We start from the raw sequence: 19213 nt of genomic DNA on the forward strand, positions 1-19213 counted from the left end.
GTGACTTCTGCGAGGTTAGGAATTGAACTCAGGTTCTCGATGTGAGAGGCGTGAATGCTAGCCACTACACCGGTATTGACCCTCATAGTGATAAAAATACAAAAAAATATTTTACATGCAAAAATGAGTGAGAAAATACAAATCGTGATAGAATTATTCGTCTTCTTATTTCTCCGGATAAAGTTTATAGCTTCTTCGAAACGGAAGAATTTAATTAACAAAAATCTTCCTGAGAACGCTTTATTACTATTGAAGACGAAATGTGAAACGAGTGATTCTGCAGAAGGAGAAGAAGACCAAGAAGAAGAAGAAGAAGAAGAAGAAAAGGAAGATGGAGATAAAGAAGATTAAGAAAACTAATAAGGGGACAAGTTTTGCTTTTTGATCAATATTAACTTATATGTAATTTTGTGTTGTTTATCAAAGCTCATACTTGCTTTGTATTGTTTTATAAAATATTTTATCCTATAAAAATACATCTGCAATAGTTTTCCAAATGACCCTCATTTCTTATACGTCATTATACTTAAAAAGTACTTAAAAAATAGTTGAAAATTCTCCCTAACACAAAAATATACGTTCTAATGCAAAATAAACCTAAAATTCGGGCTCAGCACCCCAAAATTACTTAAGAACCACATATTATCCTTGATTTAAAGAGATTTTTTTGCTTGGCCAGCTTTTGTATGGAGTCGCTCCACTGTGCACTCCTTCCATCCATTCCTCCGTTATGTACACTCAAAAAAATCGACACGTCTCATCCACGTGAAAAATCATGTAAACTTCTGTACAGCAACTTACGTGAACTTCATGTACCGTTTAATGGGAAAGTTGATAAAATTTACCGGGATCGCACGTAAACTTGTTAGTATGAGTGCGAGTTACCAACAATTCACGTGAATGTTACATGAAAAGTGTGATGGATGAGAATTACCTATGTTTTCACGTAAACTTGACGTGCTGATTTTTTTGAGTGTAGGTTTTGCTCCTCCCAAAACTTGGAAATAAAAAGTTCCTTTAGCTAACTGTGTATTTCAAAGCGCGGCTGAGCTAGACGCAATTTATTGATGTCAAAAAAAGGTTCTAATGGTGTGCTGTTTGGTTACGGCACGTGCCTAGCAGTGTTTGTCAAAAGAAGGATATTTGACCTTAGTTTTCTCGATATGAAAAGATGTAAAAATCCTTATCTCGGACTCCACTAGAATAAAATCGACCTTTTTCGCCATAAATAAGCTATTCGCATGAGAAATCCGATGCACAGCGGTCCACGCGCAAATTAGAGTTTTGATTAGGACAATTTAGTTTTAAGTTTTGGGGCGAACCAACCACCGGTTGAAAGCCCCATTAAAAAAAGTAATTTTAAGTTTCCGGAGCCTTTGGAAGAGTTTCTTGAAATTAACAGCTCTATTGTTTGGTGGAAGACGGTAACCTTCTATCTCTTCAGCGAAGATAGAAAAATCCTATTTCTTATAGGATGAATCGTTAAAATCAATTTTTGTTTTTTGACGTAGGACTACGTCTTACGGCAAGGTTTGGGATAGAGCGTCATTCCAAAAAATCTTTCTCGAAAAGTGTTCAGGTTTTGAACGCTAATAGCTTAGCGACTTCTTAATCGATTTTCAATATTCTTACAGCAATTGATCGGAAAATCTTCTAAGAATTGACCCAAATGAAGAAAAGTATAGGTTGCAAAAGACGCCATCATAGTTTTAACGTATCTTTAGAAAAAAAAAGTGACGACATCTCCCCGTCCCAACAGATCGAAGGTTCTTTGCGACGACTAAATCTAGACCAATGTGCTTGGAAAGTACGCCAAAAAGAGTGATAAGGTCCGCTCGTCCCAACAAAATTTCTTACGAACGCGATTAAACCTAGTCCAATTTGATATCTGTGCTTGGGAAGTAGGTACGGCGAACTGCGAAACCACCCCTCTTCTTCAACCGGTGTTAATGTTTGAATGTAGAACCACCCTTTCCTTTAACCGATATCACCTTTAAACATTAAGGTGAAATTGGTGATCATTAAGATATCATCATTTTATATTTGTATTGTTTTACGAATATAATAGAAGCTGTAAACGACAAATAACCAAACGCATTGTGTGTGTACATGCAAATTGACGAGCAATGTTAATAAAACACGGGAGTACCTATTACTATATATAGTTTCCTTGTGTCTGACTGTAACGCTAGATCCAAGCAAGCTGTGGAATAAAAAATTCTCTAGACTCCAACACGCGTTGTGAAGGTAACAATGATTTCAGTGGGTGGATGGGTGAAATAGGCAATTTGATGGGCTGCCACATAATGCGATACTGATTCAACAAGTCCTGCGCTTGAATAAAAACATTTGATTTTAATACAAATTTTTGAAGCAAACGTCAACCGTTTGAGATTGATGGAGTAAACGTGTGATTTGGTACGTGATGATAAGGACAGTCTATGAACTATGATTTAATCAAGCTATAATTGATTATCAGAAGCTGCCAAAGTAGCGCATACTAAATTAAACCGCGAAAGTGCATATCCTGTTGAGTATCTTTATACCTACATTTGCTTCTCAAGGAGTTTCTGACGAGAAGCGTAGCTAAAACCCCTCCCTAATTAGGTGTGGGATGATATCTAAATCACACAGAGGTGATGTAGCGTGTTTTCTTAAACACAGTCTGGTGTTTTATCAAAGAACACATTCAAACTTTGATGATAAAAAAGCAAGAATTCACCAAAATGTGGTTTATATGGAACGTGTTGTTCCATGATTTTGTTGCTAAACTGACCAGACCTGAAATCTATACCTATAAAGAAGGATTTCTGTCTGTCTGTCTGTCTGTCTGTCTGTCCGTATGTTCCTTATAGAATCGAAAACTACTGAACCAATCGACATGAAAATATGCATGTAGAGGTTTTTTGGGGCCAGGAGAGGTTTTAGTGATGGTTAGAAACCCCTCCCCCCACTAAGAGGGGGGGCTCCCATACAAATGAAACACAAATTTCTGCATAACTCGACAACTAATCAAGCAAATAGAACAAAATTTGGCATGTGGGTGTTTTCGGTGACAAGAATTTATTCTATGGTAAATTGAGACCCCTCCCCTCTTTATAAGGGGAATTATAACTCCTCTCCTCTTTAAAAGGGGGGGCTTCCATACAAATTTCCTCATAACTCGAGAACTAATCAAGCAAATGGAACCAAATTTGGCATGTGAAGGTTTTCGAGGGCAAGAATATTTTCTATAGTAAATTAGGACCCCTCCCCACTTTAAGAGGGGGGGCTCCTGTACCAAAGAAACACAATTTTCCTCATAACTCGAGAAGTAATGAAGCAAATGGAACCAAATTTGGCATGTGGGTGTTTTTGGAGACAAAATTTTTTTCTATGATGAATTGGGACCCCTCCCCGTTTTAGGAGGGGGGGATCCTATACACATGAAATACAAATTTCCTCATAACTGAAGAACTAATCAAGCAAATGGAACCAAATTTGGCATGTGAAAGTTTTCGAGGGCAAGAATATTTTCTATGGTAAATAAGGACCCCTCCCCACTTTAAGAGGGGGGGGCTCCTGTACAAACGAAATACAAATTTCCTCATAACTCGAGAACTAATCAAACAAATGGAACAAAATTTGGCACGTGGGTGTTTTTGGAGACGAATTTTTTTTCTATGATGAATTGTGACCCCTCCCCACTTTAGGAAGGGGGCTCCTATACAAATGAAATGCAAATTTCCTCATAACTCGAGAATTAATCAAGCAAATGGAACCAAATTCGGCATGTGAAAGTTTTCTAGGGCATGAATATTTTCTATTGTGAATTAGAACTCCTCCCCACTTTAAGAGGGGGGGCTCCTATACAAACGAAATACAAATTTCCTCATAACTCGAGAACTAATCAAGCAAATGGAACCAAATTTGACATGTAAGTGGTTTTGGACGCAAGATTTTTTTCTATGGTGAATTGAGACCCCTCTCTTCTTTAGAAAGCGAATTATGGCTCATCTCCCCTTTAAGAGGGTGGGCTTCCATACAAATGATATGCAAATTTCCTCTTATCTCGAGAACTAATCAATCAAATGGAACCAAATTTGGCATGTGGGAGTTTTAGATGGCAGAATTTTTTTCTATGGTGAATTACGACCCCTTCCCCTTTTAAGAGGGGAGCTCCCATACAAATGAAATTCAAATTTCCTTATAACTTGAGAACTAATCAAGCAAATGGAACCAAATTTGGCATGTGGGAGATTTTGGAGTCTTGAATTTATTTTACGATAGTTAGAGACCTCTCACCCCTGTGGTAGGGGGATATGGACTCTCATACAAATAAAACAGAAATTTTTGCGAAACTCAAAAACTAATCGAACTCGAGAAATTCGAGACTCTTCCATAAAACATTAGTCAATACAAGACCACAAAAACTATCTATAGTAACACTAGATCATTCAGGACGAGACGGTCGCGAGTGTTGCCGGTGACCCGCCGTCGGAAGCGCCGCCCACTGGGGTGCTTGCAAAACTCGAGATTGTGACAAAGATCATCCGAGATTCATGATTTATGTACAACTTTCACTTTCGTATCTTCGTGCAACGTAAGAACTATTGAACTAATAATGTGATGTATATACTGGACACTATCACTTGTTGTTCTTACAAAATAAAATAAGCATTTACCTTATTCGCCAACCGGTTTCGGGTAGATGTTACCCATCATCGGGGCTAGGTCCAACTGATTTTGATAACAGAGTAGTTACAACTTCAGCTTTGTTAGATGAAAGAGCGGCGATACTATCGGAGCATCGTCTTCATTCATCAAACATTGCTCAGCTGTGGTGATATGCAGCGACTCCCAAGCGTTCAAATGCGATGACTTCCTCACTGGTTTTGCTAAACTAATAAAACCAGTGAGGAAGTCATCGCATTTGAACGCTTGGGAGTCGCTGCATATCAGCACAGCTGAGCAATGTTTGATGAATGAAGACGATGCTCCGATAGTATCGCCGCTCTTTCATCTAACAAAGCTGAAGTTGTAACTACTCTGTTATCAAAATCAGTTGGACCTAGCCCCGATGATGGGTAACATCTACCCGAAACCGGTTGGCGAATAAGGTAAATGCTTATTTTATTTTGTAAGAACAACAAGTGATAGTGTCCAGTATATACATCACATTATTAGTTTATGTACAACACAGGTTAATTTGTGGCAATACGAAGTTTGTCGGGTCAGCTAGTATCTCAATATAAAGTAAATAAATATTGAAGTCCGCAAATTTAGGTTCTAACTTTAAGAATTTAGTAGAAGTAGCTTTAGACATTTACTGTAAAGTATTTTATTTCGAGTATATTAAAAGTATTCTAATTTTTTAAGGAACTAGGTCGCAAAAAAGCCGTCGAAATCTCCAATGTTCAAAGATTTTGTTTTGCATGGATTCGATTTCAAGAAAATAACTAATACAAGAGTTTGTCCGGTTTACTAAAACGAAGGTTGTTTTTGTAGTTGTGGTCCAACGAGTGATAGCTGATTGGACAGCAAACGTCTGCCCGGTATAATTCAATCGATATTTTCTACAATCATAATTTTGGTGAGACCGAATCGAGACACGGTTCTAAAATTGAATAGTTTTTCAAAATGTACTCCCTTGAGCAGCACGTTCCTCGCGATTGACAAATTTTTCCCTTTTTATTTAAGACCCATTTGCTTCCTTTTTAGAGTACATGTGTTTTAATTAATAGAAGGTTACCGGGGTCAGTTCCGGTGTAGTGGTTAGCATTCACGACTCTCACGCCGAGGACCCGGGTTCAAATCCCAACCCCGCAGAAGTCACGAATGGCCCAAGCTGTTAAAGTGACTATAATCTGTACTGTACTGAACTGTAAACCATATTACATTTTTAAAGGTTTTGGTATCGTGGCTAGCCACGACGGGTCAACCTAGTTGTATAATATATGATGAACATTTCAGCTAAAATCACGCGAGAACTTAACACAAAATTCGCTGGTATTCTTTACCCAAAGTAATATTGCCATATCTTCTGTTAGATTTCTTTATTACATGACGAAAAAGCAATAATTTTAGTATTCTGTATGCATGTGCAAATGTAGATTGGGTGGTCGTGTGCTTTCATATTTTGTGAATTTCTGCCAACTGCAGAGATATATTGACGGAAAGTGAGCCAGATCTTGATGTGCTACAATTAAATGTTTCTAAATCCTGCTTTTCAAGCGAAGTCAATGGCCAGTTTTGTTTAAAATATTCAAGTAAAATGTAATACGCGGCGAGCTTAGTGTAGTGTGTGTTTTATGCTGAGATGATTTTGAAGTGCATGTGCTCATGAACAGTTTTTTCGTCAGAAAAACATTTTTGTTAATGGGACTGAGTTGGATATGAAAGATCAAGCAGCAAAAGTTTGTTCGGAACTGTTGTCTTGCTCGGAAACATGACTGAAGGGATATTTGTGCATTTCACGTGACGCAGCAATTCTCAAAGCGAGAAAAATCAGCGACTCTCTTATTACTATATATAGTTTCCTTGTGTCTGACTGTAACGTTAGATCCAAGCAAGCAGTTGAATGAAAAAATTTCTAGACTTCAACACGCGTTGTGAAGGTAACAATGATTTCTGTCAGTGGGTGGGTGGGTGAAATAGGCAATTTAATAAGCTGCCACATAATGCGATTTCAGCAAGTCCTGCGCTTGAATAAAAACATTTGATTTTAAAACAAATTTTTGAAGCAAACGTCAACCGTTTGAGATTGATCTAAACAATGGATTTGGCACGTGGTAATAAGGATAGCCAACGATTTAATCAAGCTTTCAAGATAGCGCATAATCAATATAAAGCGCGAAAACGCATATCCCGTTGAGTATTTTTATATCTACATTTACTTCTTCCGGAGTTCCTTACGAGAATGGTAGCTAAAACCCTTCATGATTCAGGCGAATCACACAGAGGTGATATAGCGTGTTTTCTTACATAGTCTGGTGTTTTATCAAGGACACATGGTTGGTATTAAGTCAGATTGAACCAAATGACAAAACCATGATTTCGAGAAAAACGTGTTCAAACTTTGCTGTTCTGTATGGTTTATAGCTATCAATTGTTCGAAATCATCTTATAACTTTAGCTGTTTAGGTGGTCTGGTTAGAGTAAAATAGAGCTTAGAAAACTCTTGAGTGTTTGCTATCATTAACATTTTGTTTTTTAATTTTACGGCTTGATCCGGTCTGATTTGACACCGACCACGTTGAAACTTTGCTGATAAAAAAGTCAGAATTGTCCAAATGTAATTTATGTGGAACGTATTGTTCCCTGATTTTGTTGTTAAGTTGATTTACGAACGCGACCTGAAATATCTCAATATAAAGTAACATAAATATTTAGGTTCTAACTTTAAGAATTTAGTGGAAGTAGCATTAGATATTTTCTTTAAGTGTTTCAAAAGTATTCTAATTTTTTATGAGACTGGGCCGCAAAAAAGCCGTTGAGATCCGAAATATCCAAGGATTTTGTATTGTATTGGTGCGATTTCAGGCAATTAACTAATCCAAAAGTTTGTCCGGTTTACTAAAACGAAAAATGTTTTTATAGTTGTGGTCCTATGAGGGGTAGCGAATTAGATAGCAAGCGTCTGCCTGGTATAATGCAATCAATATTTTCTGCAATCATAGTTCAGGCGGGACTGATTTTAAATTTTGCATCGGTTCTAGAATTGATTACTTTTTCAAAATGTTCTCCCTCGAGCAGCACGTTCCTTACAATTTGTAGATTGTTGCCCTTTTATCTAAGCCCCGTTTGCTTCGTTTGTAGTTTACACGTGTTTTAATTAATAGAAGATTGCCAATTTTTTACTAATCAATTTTAATACGCGCTATTGAATTGTAAATCATAATACAACTTTCAAGAATACCAAAGTATCGTGGCTAGCCACGTCGGGTCAACCTAGTTCAAGAATAGTTTTGAACGTTTCAATTTGCTGCTTTGCGGCAGTTAGTTGCCTGCAATTCTTTACATAGTTCCAATAGACATTACATTTAGATTAATTTCGTTCAAAAATGATGGACAAGACTGTTTATTTGACCGTCAACTCAGTATAAGGTAGTGAGGTACAAAACATTTTCCAAACAACTTCAACTTACTTATATAGGGTATGTTGCTACTACGTCGCAGTTGCCTATTTCCGGCCTATCCAACACAAATTATTAAAAATATCAGCGATTTTTATGACACACAATGCAAAATTAGTTATTTCCTAATATTTTAGTTTTTTAGTTAGTTTTTTTTATCATACGCGATCAATCAAAGTGAGCTGAGAACTATTTAAATGCTTTTTGCCTTTATCTTATATATAAAAATGGATTTCTGTCTGTCTTTCTGTCGGGATGTTCCTTATAGAATCGAAAACTACTGAACCAATCGGCGTGAAAATTTACATGTAGAGGTTTTTGGGGCCAGGGAAGGTTCTTATGATGGTTAGAAACCCCTCCCCCCCACTAAGAGGGGGGGCTCCCAAACAAACGAAACACCAATTTCTGCATAATTCGCGAACTAATCAATCAAATGGAACAAAATATGGCATGTGGGTATTTTCGGAGACAAGAATTTTTTCTATGATGAATTAGGACCGCTTAACTTTTTAAGAGGGGGGGGGGCTCCCATACAAATGAAATACAAATTTCCTCATAACTCCAGAACTAATCAAGCAAATGGAACCAAATTTGGCATGGTTTGATGGTTTCAGACCCCTCGCCCCTGTGGTAGGGGGATAAGGACTCGCATACAAATAAAACATTAATCAATAACAAGACCACCAAAAACTATCAATAGTAACATTAGATAATTCAGCGCAAGACGGTCACAGGCCGCGAGTGTTGCCGGCGACCTGTCGTCGGAAGCGCCGGCCACTGCGGGGGCCAGCCCCCGAAGAGATCACCTCTATCTAGGTTTATTTATTTTCCTAGATCTACTGACCTCTATTACTTTCCTTCAGTTGGGTCACCCCTGCGAAATGGTACTTTCTAAGAAAACATTTTCCGTGAAATGGTACATCCCGCGTAAGGTTTTTCATGAAATAGTATTTTGCGAAACTCGATATTTCGCGTTATGGTCAACCGAGAAGTGGTGTTCCGCAAAACTGTATGCGGCAAAATGTTATATAATCATGTCGAATATTTTAATGCTATCCGCTTTATTTTATCAGGCTAGCTCGTTCGAATGACACTGCGGAAGACTGAAAAATAAAAAAAGGTGAAGTTCCCGAAAAAGTTCCTCGTTTGGCAAGTAATCAGCAGCATGGATTTTGTCGTGGATTTCAGGGCAGCATATGGCAGATAATGCACGCGAACGGGTTTCAGGACTGGTCAAAACCTTGGGCCGACGGAGGCAAACTACGTTAGACTAAAAACGGAAGCTAGGAACATTGGGTAACAAATCAATGTGTCGCAAACCAAATATATGGTAGGAGGAGGCTCCAGAGAAAATAAGGTTTGCCTCCCACGGGCAGGGACTGTTGACGGCGATGAATTGGAAGTGATTGATGAATTGTTATTAACTGAATTATTTGACCTGTCCAACCTGTACTTGTGCAGAACAGACAAGAAGTGTAAAGTTAATTTCATGCCAAAAACTATACCAACAAATAAGTTTGATATTAAAACTCAAACCCGATTTAATCCACCTAGTGGTGAAAGGAACCTTTGTTATACCATCTTTGACATAGGCATTTTCAGTTAAAATATTATTTTTGATTTGTATTTGAATTTGTAATTTTCATAAAACTGATAGAGTCAAATTATATACGCATCACTTTGAACTAAATTCTTATATAAACTGTTTCTTAGGCCCAGCCGTTCTCAAGTTATTCAGATGTGAAATCTCAAAATTATCTATTGGAGTCAACACATGCAAAGTATCCGATAACCGTGTAATCGACTTTCACGGATTTGAACCAAATTTTGTCAGATTGTTCATTTTAGGTCAGAAAGCAAAAATCTTAAATTTGGTGCCGGTTGATACCTCCATTAGTGGTACGATTAGTGGTAGAACCTCCTTTTTAAAAAAGACCCGTTTTGTCAAACCTTTTAATTTTTTACTCACAGATAAACCTGGAAATCTCGACCAACATGCCAAAAGGTCCAATGTGCAAATGAGAGATTCTCTTTGCGTTTCTTCTCTTATGCTTATTACGGCGCCCAGCGCTACTTGTAGTCCAGCGCCTCTATGGTTCAAAGGTACAAGTACCAGCGAACCACATGCCCTGGCGGGTGTTGTGGGTTCGAATCCGGTTGTAATCTCAGATTACAGCTTGGTTCGACTCATGCACCTTCCAGTATTGGACAAAAGGTAGGAGTCAAAATGACTACTTGTCAAGCATAGCTACCAATACCCCCCCCCCCCCCCTTCCTTTCCGCTCTTCCCCACCTTCACCAAAAAATTTTCATTTCTTTCCCTACCGTCCCTTCATCAATTGTAGAACCATCGTTTCAAAAAAATATTAAATATATTTTATTAATTAACTGCTGCAAAGAAACATCCGTTGAAAAATTACACATTTTTACTATATTATTCTGTTTTAAAGGTTTACTGCCCATAAATGCATAACAGTCCCATCTGACTTTTCATCACTTTTGAGATAAACCTGGGAATCATCTTTAAATTAACTGTTCTTTCAATATTTCAAACAAAAAAGTTATGTTTGTTCCCAAGATGTTGAAAAAAATATCAAACTATGTCAGTCCCATATTACAAATAAACGCATAACAGTCACAGTAATAAAAATATATCAATAAGCATCTGTTTTCTGGAAATTCCTGGACCGATTCGACTGCAGCAACTATCAAACGGAAGATTTTATGACCTAGAAGAACACTATTGTGGAGAATTTGGATCGAATGTACGATTCCGAAGTTACAGTGGGAACAAGTTCCAAAATATATGGGACTTAACATAGAAGCATCTTGAATCACAACAAACCCATCATATGACACCTATAAGTACACGGATTTGCAAATCTAGACTATTGGTAGTCGCATAAAAAGTTCAAGATGTCATTGGCTACATCTAAACATGTCCGTGAATGTTCCGGATACCTCTACGGGGATCAGTTTCTGAATTTAACTTTAGTTTAGTTTACAACATATGACATCTCTAAGTCGGTACTCGAAATTGCAAAACTATTTTGAAATAGTTCATTTGTCACATATAGTGTCCAGGATCACATTGGTCATACTCGGACGCGTTCTGGGAGTATTCCGGACACACAGAAAAGCGACCAGCTTCTGAGTCAAACAAACCCCATCATGCGATCTCACTATAACCTCAAGATAACAAATTACAATAAAAACGAGAAAAGGCCAGGAAGAGATTTGATTTAAAAAGGACATTTTGAACAATGGAATTGAACGAGCACGTGAATTATCAAAACAACAACGACACGTGGTCTTGAAAATACTATCGAGTCACCGACAACGCAAGGATCAAGGCATGCTGTGCCTGTAACTGTTATGCGTTTATTCTTGCTTATTCAAGCACAAATAAACGCATATCAGTAACTTCGGCAGTTTTTCTAAGTTTTGGAACAAAGTTTAGGTCACTTCTGAACAAATTGCTTGTAAAAGTATTCTGTTATGTACATTCAAGTGATTTTATGACGATTTGGACGATTTGTTTCCAAAATCGCTGCAATATTAAAGAAAAATTGTCGTGGCTTCAACAGTGTTTTTCTTAGTTGCACATTTTTGCAGATGGGACTGTCTTCCATTTATGGGCAGTTTAGTCCAATTAAAGGTTTGGTCATTAAGGTTTTCTTCAATAAATTTCATCAATCATTTTTAAATATCTTTTGACCAGTAGAACCAATCCTTATGAAATTTGGTAAATACATTTGCAGTGTTAAGACCTCTCGTTTAATATTAAAACAATTGAAACTAGATAAAATATCTTGGTTAAAATCGCTATAAAGTATTGTAAATTTTAACGTGTAACTTCAATTACTCATAACTTTCAAACTAAAAGTCCAATCAAAAAACCATTCAATAGTGATCTATCCGGCTATATTACCTTTCAAATGAGACTAAAGCGCATAAATCGGCTTGGCCATCTCTGAGAAACAGGCGATAATTATTACCTTGTCAAAACACGTTTTTAAGCATAACTTTTAAACTACTTATTTGTTTTGAAGAGCTTTCATTTGGTACTAAGATCATTGAAATCGGTTGTGTGATTCCTGAGAAAATCGTGTCACGTAGTTTTCACATTTTTGCTTATAACTTTTAAACGAAACATCGGACCACGAAGCAATTCAATAGTGATATACTAGGCAATAATACCTTTCAAATGAGACTAATAACGCATAAATCGGTTCAGCCATATCTGAGAAACAGGCGATAGAAAATGCACACACACACATACACACACACACACACACACACACACACACACACACACACACACACACACACACACACACACGCACACACATACACACACACAGACATTGCTCAGTTCGTGGAGCTCTATCGACTGGTATATGTGATTCGGCCCTCCGGGCCTCGGATCAGTTTCGTGTTTTTCGACCAATTTCTAAACCTTTGTTATATACTATAACAAAGGTAAAAACTCATCGTGTCAGTTTTGCCTTTCTACTATATGAAAATATAGTATAAAGGTATAGGAATCACTCGAAAAACCGAAAATCGAAAGAAAGCTTAGCGGAACGAATGTCATATACCATTCGACTCAGTTTCGAAAACTGAGCATTTTCTGTGTGTGTGTGTGTGTGTGTGTGTGTGTGTGTGTGTGTGTGTGTGTGTGTGTGTGTGTGTGTGTGTGTGTGTGTGTGTGTGTGTGTGTGTGTGTGTGTGTGTGTGTGTGTGTGTGTGTGTGTGTGTGTGTGTGTGTGTGTGTGTGTGTGTGTGTGTGTGTGTGTGTGTGTGTGTGTGTGTGTGTGTGTGTGTGTGTGTGTGTGTGTGTGTGTGTGTGTGTGTGTGTGTGTGTGTGTGTGTGTGTGTGTGTGTGTGTGTGTGTGTGTGTGTGTGTGTGTGTGTGTGTGTGTGTGTGTGTGTGTGTGTGTGTGTGTGTGTGGAACGCTTTTGATTGAGCCAACGTTTCTCGGAGATGGCTGGACCGATTTTAATGATCCTAGTGTCAAATGAAAGGTCTGGGTGTCCCATTGTTTGCTATTTAATTTCATACTGATCGGACTTTTAGTTCAAAAGTTATGTATAAAAACACGAAAAATATGGGATTTCATTATCTCATAGGTCCCTTAACCGATTTGACCAAAATTGATTGCATATGAAAGGGAAATCTTTCAAAACCTTAACTTCAAGATTTCATGACGATTGGGCTTGTGGTTTGAAAGTTACATAAAGAAATGTGGGAAAAATGTATTTAAAACTGCTTTTTGTTGCATATAAGCATTAATTCAATAGGAAACATCCTACAATTTATTATCATTTGAAAGTTACTGTTGAGATCTATAAAATGAAACCAAGTTACTGAAAATCGGACGATTGATTCAAAAGTTATTCAAACTTTAACACTTAAGTGCCGTATATTAAACCGTTAAAATGTATAAAATCGAAATAAATTAATCAAGGGTCGATTGTATTCAATGTATGTGTTATGCATGTGTACGTATGCATGCATGCGTCTATGTATGTATGTATGTATAGATGTATGCGTGTATGTGTGTATGTGTGTATATATATATGCGATTTACAATTTTAAAATTTGCATAGAAATACAAGAAGAGTGAGAAACATTTTAATTGTCATTTTTTTCACTTGCAATCTGACGAGCAAGACAAAAAGCGAAGAAAAGTATTTCATTTAATCATATAGGTATAGTGGTGTATAGTATTAAAAATACTAATGAGTTGATTTTCCCAAATGAATTTATACCAATTGCAAACAAATTTTGCGCATCAATAGATGCTTTTCCAATCAATAGATGCTAGAGCTTAGAAATTTTATATGAAAAAGAGGAAGAAAGGTTACTAATAATCCTGTACGATTTACGAATACGAATAAATCGAAATAAATCGAATCGAAAATTCTATCGATCATATTTTCCATCCTCAAGCATGTTTATGGCGCTGATTTTGTTTCTTTGATCTCATCGTTTCCTAAAACATCTAACGGGCAATGTCGTATAAACGATACGGTTAAGCTAATGACTATTTTTTCATTAAAGTTTATTCAAAAGAAGCTCAAGTTGTGATTTTCTTGCAAAAATAATTAACTGAAAGAGCGCCAACTACGAAAAAGTCCAATTTCTCTTTTTCATTTTTCATATCTAATACTCTACTCAGTTATTTGTTCAAATTCAAATACATATTATCTTTTTTGGATATGGATCTTGAAAAATAAGGAACGGATATTTAAAAATATAGTCAAGTTAATTATAGATGTTCCTGAGAAATTAAAATATAATTATTGCGCCAGTAGAAAGGCTAGGTCACACCGCTAGGTGGATGAATTCGGGTTTTCTTTTATGTGTCGTCATTGAAAGGGCTAGGTGACCTATTCTCAGAACTGGAATCAATTACAATAAATGTGCAAATAACGGCTATAATCTCAGTTGATAACACTTTTAGCAGACGGCCTGGCCTGACTGTTTGATTAAAAGAGCACTTTAAAAATGATGCAGTCGTTGAAAGTTTTAATTCTGCTATGTTTCGGCTTAAATCATTTTGTTTCAATGGCGAGTAAAAATCAAAAGTATTTCATTCCAAGTGTACGTGTAAGTATAGCATGATCACCTGTGTGTTAAGTGTTTTTTCCCTAAAGTTTTATTTCCTAAGGCCAACTGGTTTAAAGCAAATGAATTTTGCAACTCGCTGCAAATGCGGCTAGCTATTGTCAAATCCAAGGAAGACAATGAAGCCATCGCCGCGTATGTCAAAACAACAGATAAATATACCAACGCGTGCAGCTTTTGGCTCGGCGCAACGGATTTAGCCCACGAAGGCCATTATATCTGGACCGCGACGGGTGAACAGGTTACCTACACAAATTGGCGCTACGGCGAGCCGAATAACAAAAACCAAAGGGAGCATTGCTTGCAGTTAGGTTACGAACCGAGGGTCGATTATATCTGGTCCTGGAATGACCAGAATTGTAACGAGAAGTGGCTTTATTTCGTTTGTGAAAAAGTCGAATGCAACTGTGTTGCTCATTTCTGATAACCAGGTGGTAACATATGTAATAGCAAAATTGAAATAAACGTATCATAAGTATACAAGCGCGGATCAACGTGAATTCTTCCCTGGTCAATACATACTACCAATCGGAAGACTTGGGATAAGTGTAACTCTTGCGTTGGTTCCTTTCTTTCCTAGCAGATGGTTACTATCGGTGATTAGTCATCTCGGGCCGTCGATATTCCTGCGACACGTTACTAATCAAAGGCATCAAAGGCAGCGCCTCTTCAAGAAGTTGGGACATCGATTGACACACGCGTCAAGATTTATAAAAACTCATAACTTCCATAACTTCTCATAACAAAGAACGTAAAAAATTGACTGTAAATTTCTCTTGAAATGACCCATATGATATTAGTCATGAGAAACTTCAAACTTCAGAAATGCCTTTTGTTTTTAGCCTTTCCGTTTCGCTGTCTTTATTGAAACTGATAAGCGACTTGTTTTCGAAACCGGCTCCAGGATGCATGTAGTTTGGTTTACAATCGCAGATGATAGCACAGTTTGACAGACGGTTAGTTAAGTTAGTTGATTCGAAAGCAGCTTAAAAATGGTGCATCCAGGAAGAGTCGTCATTCTGCTATTATTAGGCTTAAATCACTTTGTTTTAATGGCAAGTACGAATAAGAAATACTTCATTCCAAGTATACGTGTAAGTATATAATCTAATTTCCAAAATGTCCACTTAATCCACATTAATTGGTTTCACCCTTGAAGGCCAACTGGTTCAAAGCGAACGAATTCTGCAACTCCCTGCAAACGCGGCTCACCGTTATCAAGTCGAAGGAGGAAAACGAAGCCATCGCCAGCTACGTCAAAACGACGGACAAATATTCGGACGAGTGTAGCTTTTGGATTGGCGGAACGGATCTGGCCGACGAGGGTGTTTTCATTTGGACCGCCACGGGCGAACGGGTTTCCTACTCGAATTGGGGCCCAAGCGAGCCGAATAATCATAACGGCAACGAACATTGTATGCAGCTGGCTTACATACCGGCCGAAGGCTATCACTGGACCTGGAATGACAACGTTTGCAACGGGCAGTCGCTTTATTTTGTTTGTGAAAATGTTGAGTTCAATTGTGTTACTAATTTTTAATGCTTTCTTAGTAATATTTACTCAGAGTAGCGTAAATATGAAATGAGTTGAAAATAAGACCTCTAAGTTTTCCATAATACTACATAACTGTTTTTAACATCCATCCAATGATCCACCGATTTTATGTTACTTAAGCAACGACTAGGACACAACACAAGGACAAGGACTTGGTTTTTCGGCGATAATCCGTTTATCGAATCAATACCAAATTTAGAATCCGCTTCCAGCCTTGTCGGTCTGGGGCTGCCATTCTCCAATCGCCTCTAACATTCGCGGTTCTAGCATCTTTGTCAACAGCGCACATCCTACAGGTACGGGTCTACCTCGAAGCCGTCGAGCTCTGTCGGGTTCTTTGCAGAATATTGTTTTTGCTAGTCGCTCATCCAGCATCCTTGCTACGGTACCAGCTCATTGTAGCCTGCCATGTTTAAGTCGCTTTACATTATTCACATCTAAGAAATAGTCTTATGACCAAAACACCGCCAATTCACTTGGTTATGGGCTACCGGTCCCCAATTCCCTGGACCAGATCTTCGAATCTCGACTGAGCGGTCCACTACATAGTTAATAGGATTTTTGCACTAGTCCCGTAAATTTCCTGTACTCCAATAACCGGTTGCGATGTCGGTAGATAAGGAAGGGTCAAGTTCTGAAGAACGTTTATACCCATGGCTTTGCTTTGCTTACCATCTTTGCAGGATAGTTGCCCGGTATTCTTGCAACATGCCCAGCCCATCGGCTGAATGCAAGAATGCCCAGACTTTAGAGAGCAACCGGTCTATTAACCGTCTTGTACAGGGTACAGTTTGTTTTCGAGAAACTAATACTTTGCAGAAATTGAATTTGGGGAAACTAGTGCTTTCAGGAATTTAATACATTCGGAAAATACTTTTCGGGGAAAATATTCTTGTGAAAAAAGCGTTTCGGAGAAAGGTCGTACAATCTTCGTTTTTGTTCCATTCCTTCTCATTTTGAGCCCTCTATATATGCTTTTTACGCGTGTTTTGTTATTTTCTTCCCCATTTCAGTCTTTTCTCTCCTCTTTTTCCTTTCTATTTTCGTTTCTAGTTTTCGTATTTTTCTAACTGTTTATCTTCTTTCCTTCACCTTTTTTGTCGTTGTCTGTACTGTTTTCCTGTTTTTAATGCCCCATTTTTCCGTCTTTTCTGCATTCAATTCAATGTTTAGTTCCCTTTTTCTGTTTCCTCTCGGGTTTCCTTTCTTCTCTTCCGTTTTACCTTTTTCTTTAGTTCTTTTTTCCAGTTTATCATTTTTTCTATTTCTGCCCCATTTTCCTATTTTTCGTCCCATATTTCTCCTTCTACCTCTTTTTCCCGTTATTCTCGTTTCATTTACCGGTTTACTTATTATTCTTCTTTTCTCTTTTGGTTTCACTTGTTTTCTGTTCCGTATTTTGTTTTTCGTTTAGTTTTCCAATGTTTTCCCTTTCGTTTTTCCTTTTTTCTGCCCACTGTTTCCTCTTTCGCTGTTTCCACTTTCTCTTCTTTACCTGTCCATTTACCTTTACTTACCTTTATCTCCACTTTACCTGTCCCGTTTATCGATATTTTCCTAAATCCAAAATATCCTCTGTTCCGTCTTTCGCTTTTCTTCTTCCATTCTCTCGTTTTCAGGCCCGTTTCTCCTCTTTTCCCGTCTCGTTCTGTCAACCCCTTATCGACTTTTTTTTACTTTTTTCGGTCGTGGTTTACGTCTGTTTTCGCTTTTCAACTCTTTTCCTATACAATTTTTCGTTCGTTCGTCGTTCGTTTTCATTTGTTCACTTATTCCTCCTATTAAAGCCTGCTTTTCTTCTTTTCAGTCACGTTCTGTTTTTCTTTTCCGGGGATAACCTGTCTTGTTTTCTTTTATCTCCTCATTTTCTTTTCTTTCTATCCCTTTCCTTGCCCACTGTTCTCGTTTCTCCAATCTCCTGTTCTCGTATTTTTTTTCCTTTCCTGTCCTTCTTTTATATTCTACTTTTTCTACTGTTTTGACCTGCTGATGCATTGATATAAAGAAAATCGACATATATTAAGTGAGAGAAGAGCAGGCTTTTGAATATTTTCAGTTTCGTGTTTACATCTAAATATCTAGCTACTATGTTGAGCTGCTTTAATGTACCGTAGATTTTACCGACCTGAGCATTGATTTGAGAACTCCAGTCTAAGTGCGACTTAAATATTACACCAAGAATATTAGCAAGGTCCACAAACTCAACCTGCTCACTTCCTAAAAATAACTGTGGAGGACTGGGAGGGATTTTCAACTTGCACAGCATCAGTGCTTTAGATTTTGACATATTAATAGGCAATAAGTTGTGTAAGGACCACTGAAGGATTTGTTCAAGATCATTATTGATCAGTAACGATAGGGTGAAACTATTTATGTTTTCATTTACGCATAGGTAAATTTGCACGTCGTCCGCAAAGAGATGTATAGAAAAGTGCACAAGAACATTTGGAAGATCATTAATGAATAATGCAAACAAGAGTGGACCAAGTACTGATCCCTGGGGAACACCAGATTCAATATAGCAAAATGAGGACATGCATTCATTATAGAATACTGCTTGTTTCCTGTCACTGAGATATGACTTAAACAAATTGACAACACTTTGAGAAAAACCATATTGTGAAATCAGTTTATTCAATAGCTTGCGATGTGAAACACGATCAAAAGCCTTGCTAAAGTCAATAAGTAACAAGATCGCCAAACCTTTTCTATCTATGACTTTAGCAACATCGTCATGAATTTTAAGTAAAGCCGAGCCAGTGCTTTGATTCTTTCGAAAACCGGATTGGAACTTGTTTAATAAATTCATATCATCAATGAAATGCGACATTTGGGCTTTATTGAGTTTTTCAAATGCTTTCGATGGAGCACTAAGGATGCTAATCGGACGCAGGTTAGTTATCTCTGTTA

At 37.6% G+C, this 19213-nt stretch overlaps 1 protein-coding gene across 1 annotated transcript; it reads left to right on the forward strand.

The window, feature by feature from the left end:
* The first annotated feature begins 15173 nt into the window (after positions 1–15173).
* Positions 15174–16342, forward strand: LOC128742515 (C-type lectin 37Da-like). The gene is made up of 2 exons (XM_053838908.1): positions 15174–15842; positions 15908–16342. The coding sequence occupies exons 1-2, from the start codon at positions 15741–15743 to the stop codon at positions 16286–16288; spliced, it is 483 nt and encodes a 160-aa protein (XP_053694883.1). The 5' UTR covers positions 15174–15740; the 3' UTR covers positions 16289–16342.
* Positions 16343–19213: the final 2871 nt, after the last annotated feature.

The sequence above is a fragment of the Sabethes cyaneus genome, chromosome 3, assembly GCF_943734655.1.
Source record: "Sabethes cyaneus chromosome 3, idSabCyanKW18_F2, whole genome shotgun sequence".
NCBI lineage: Eukaryota > Metazoa > Arthropoda > Insecta > Diptera > Culicidae > Sabethes > Sabethes cyaneus.

What these genes read in the sequence shown, in the direction of transcription:
- LOC128742515 (XM_053838908.1), top strand. Translation starts at nt 15,741, where the DNA reads ATGGTGCATCCAGGAAGAGTCGTCATTCTGCTATTATTAGGCTTAAAT. An exon ending in ACTTCATTCCAAGTATACGT is followed by an intron (nt 15,843 to 15,907) that starts GTAAGTATATAA and finishes TCACCCTTGAAG; the next exon opens with GCCAACTGGTTCAAAGCGAA.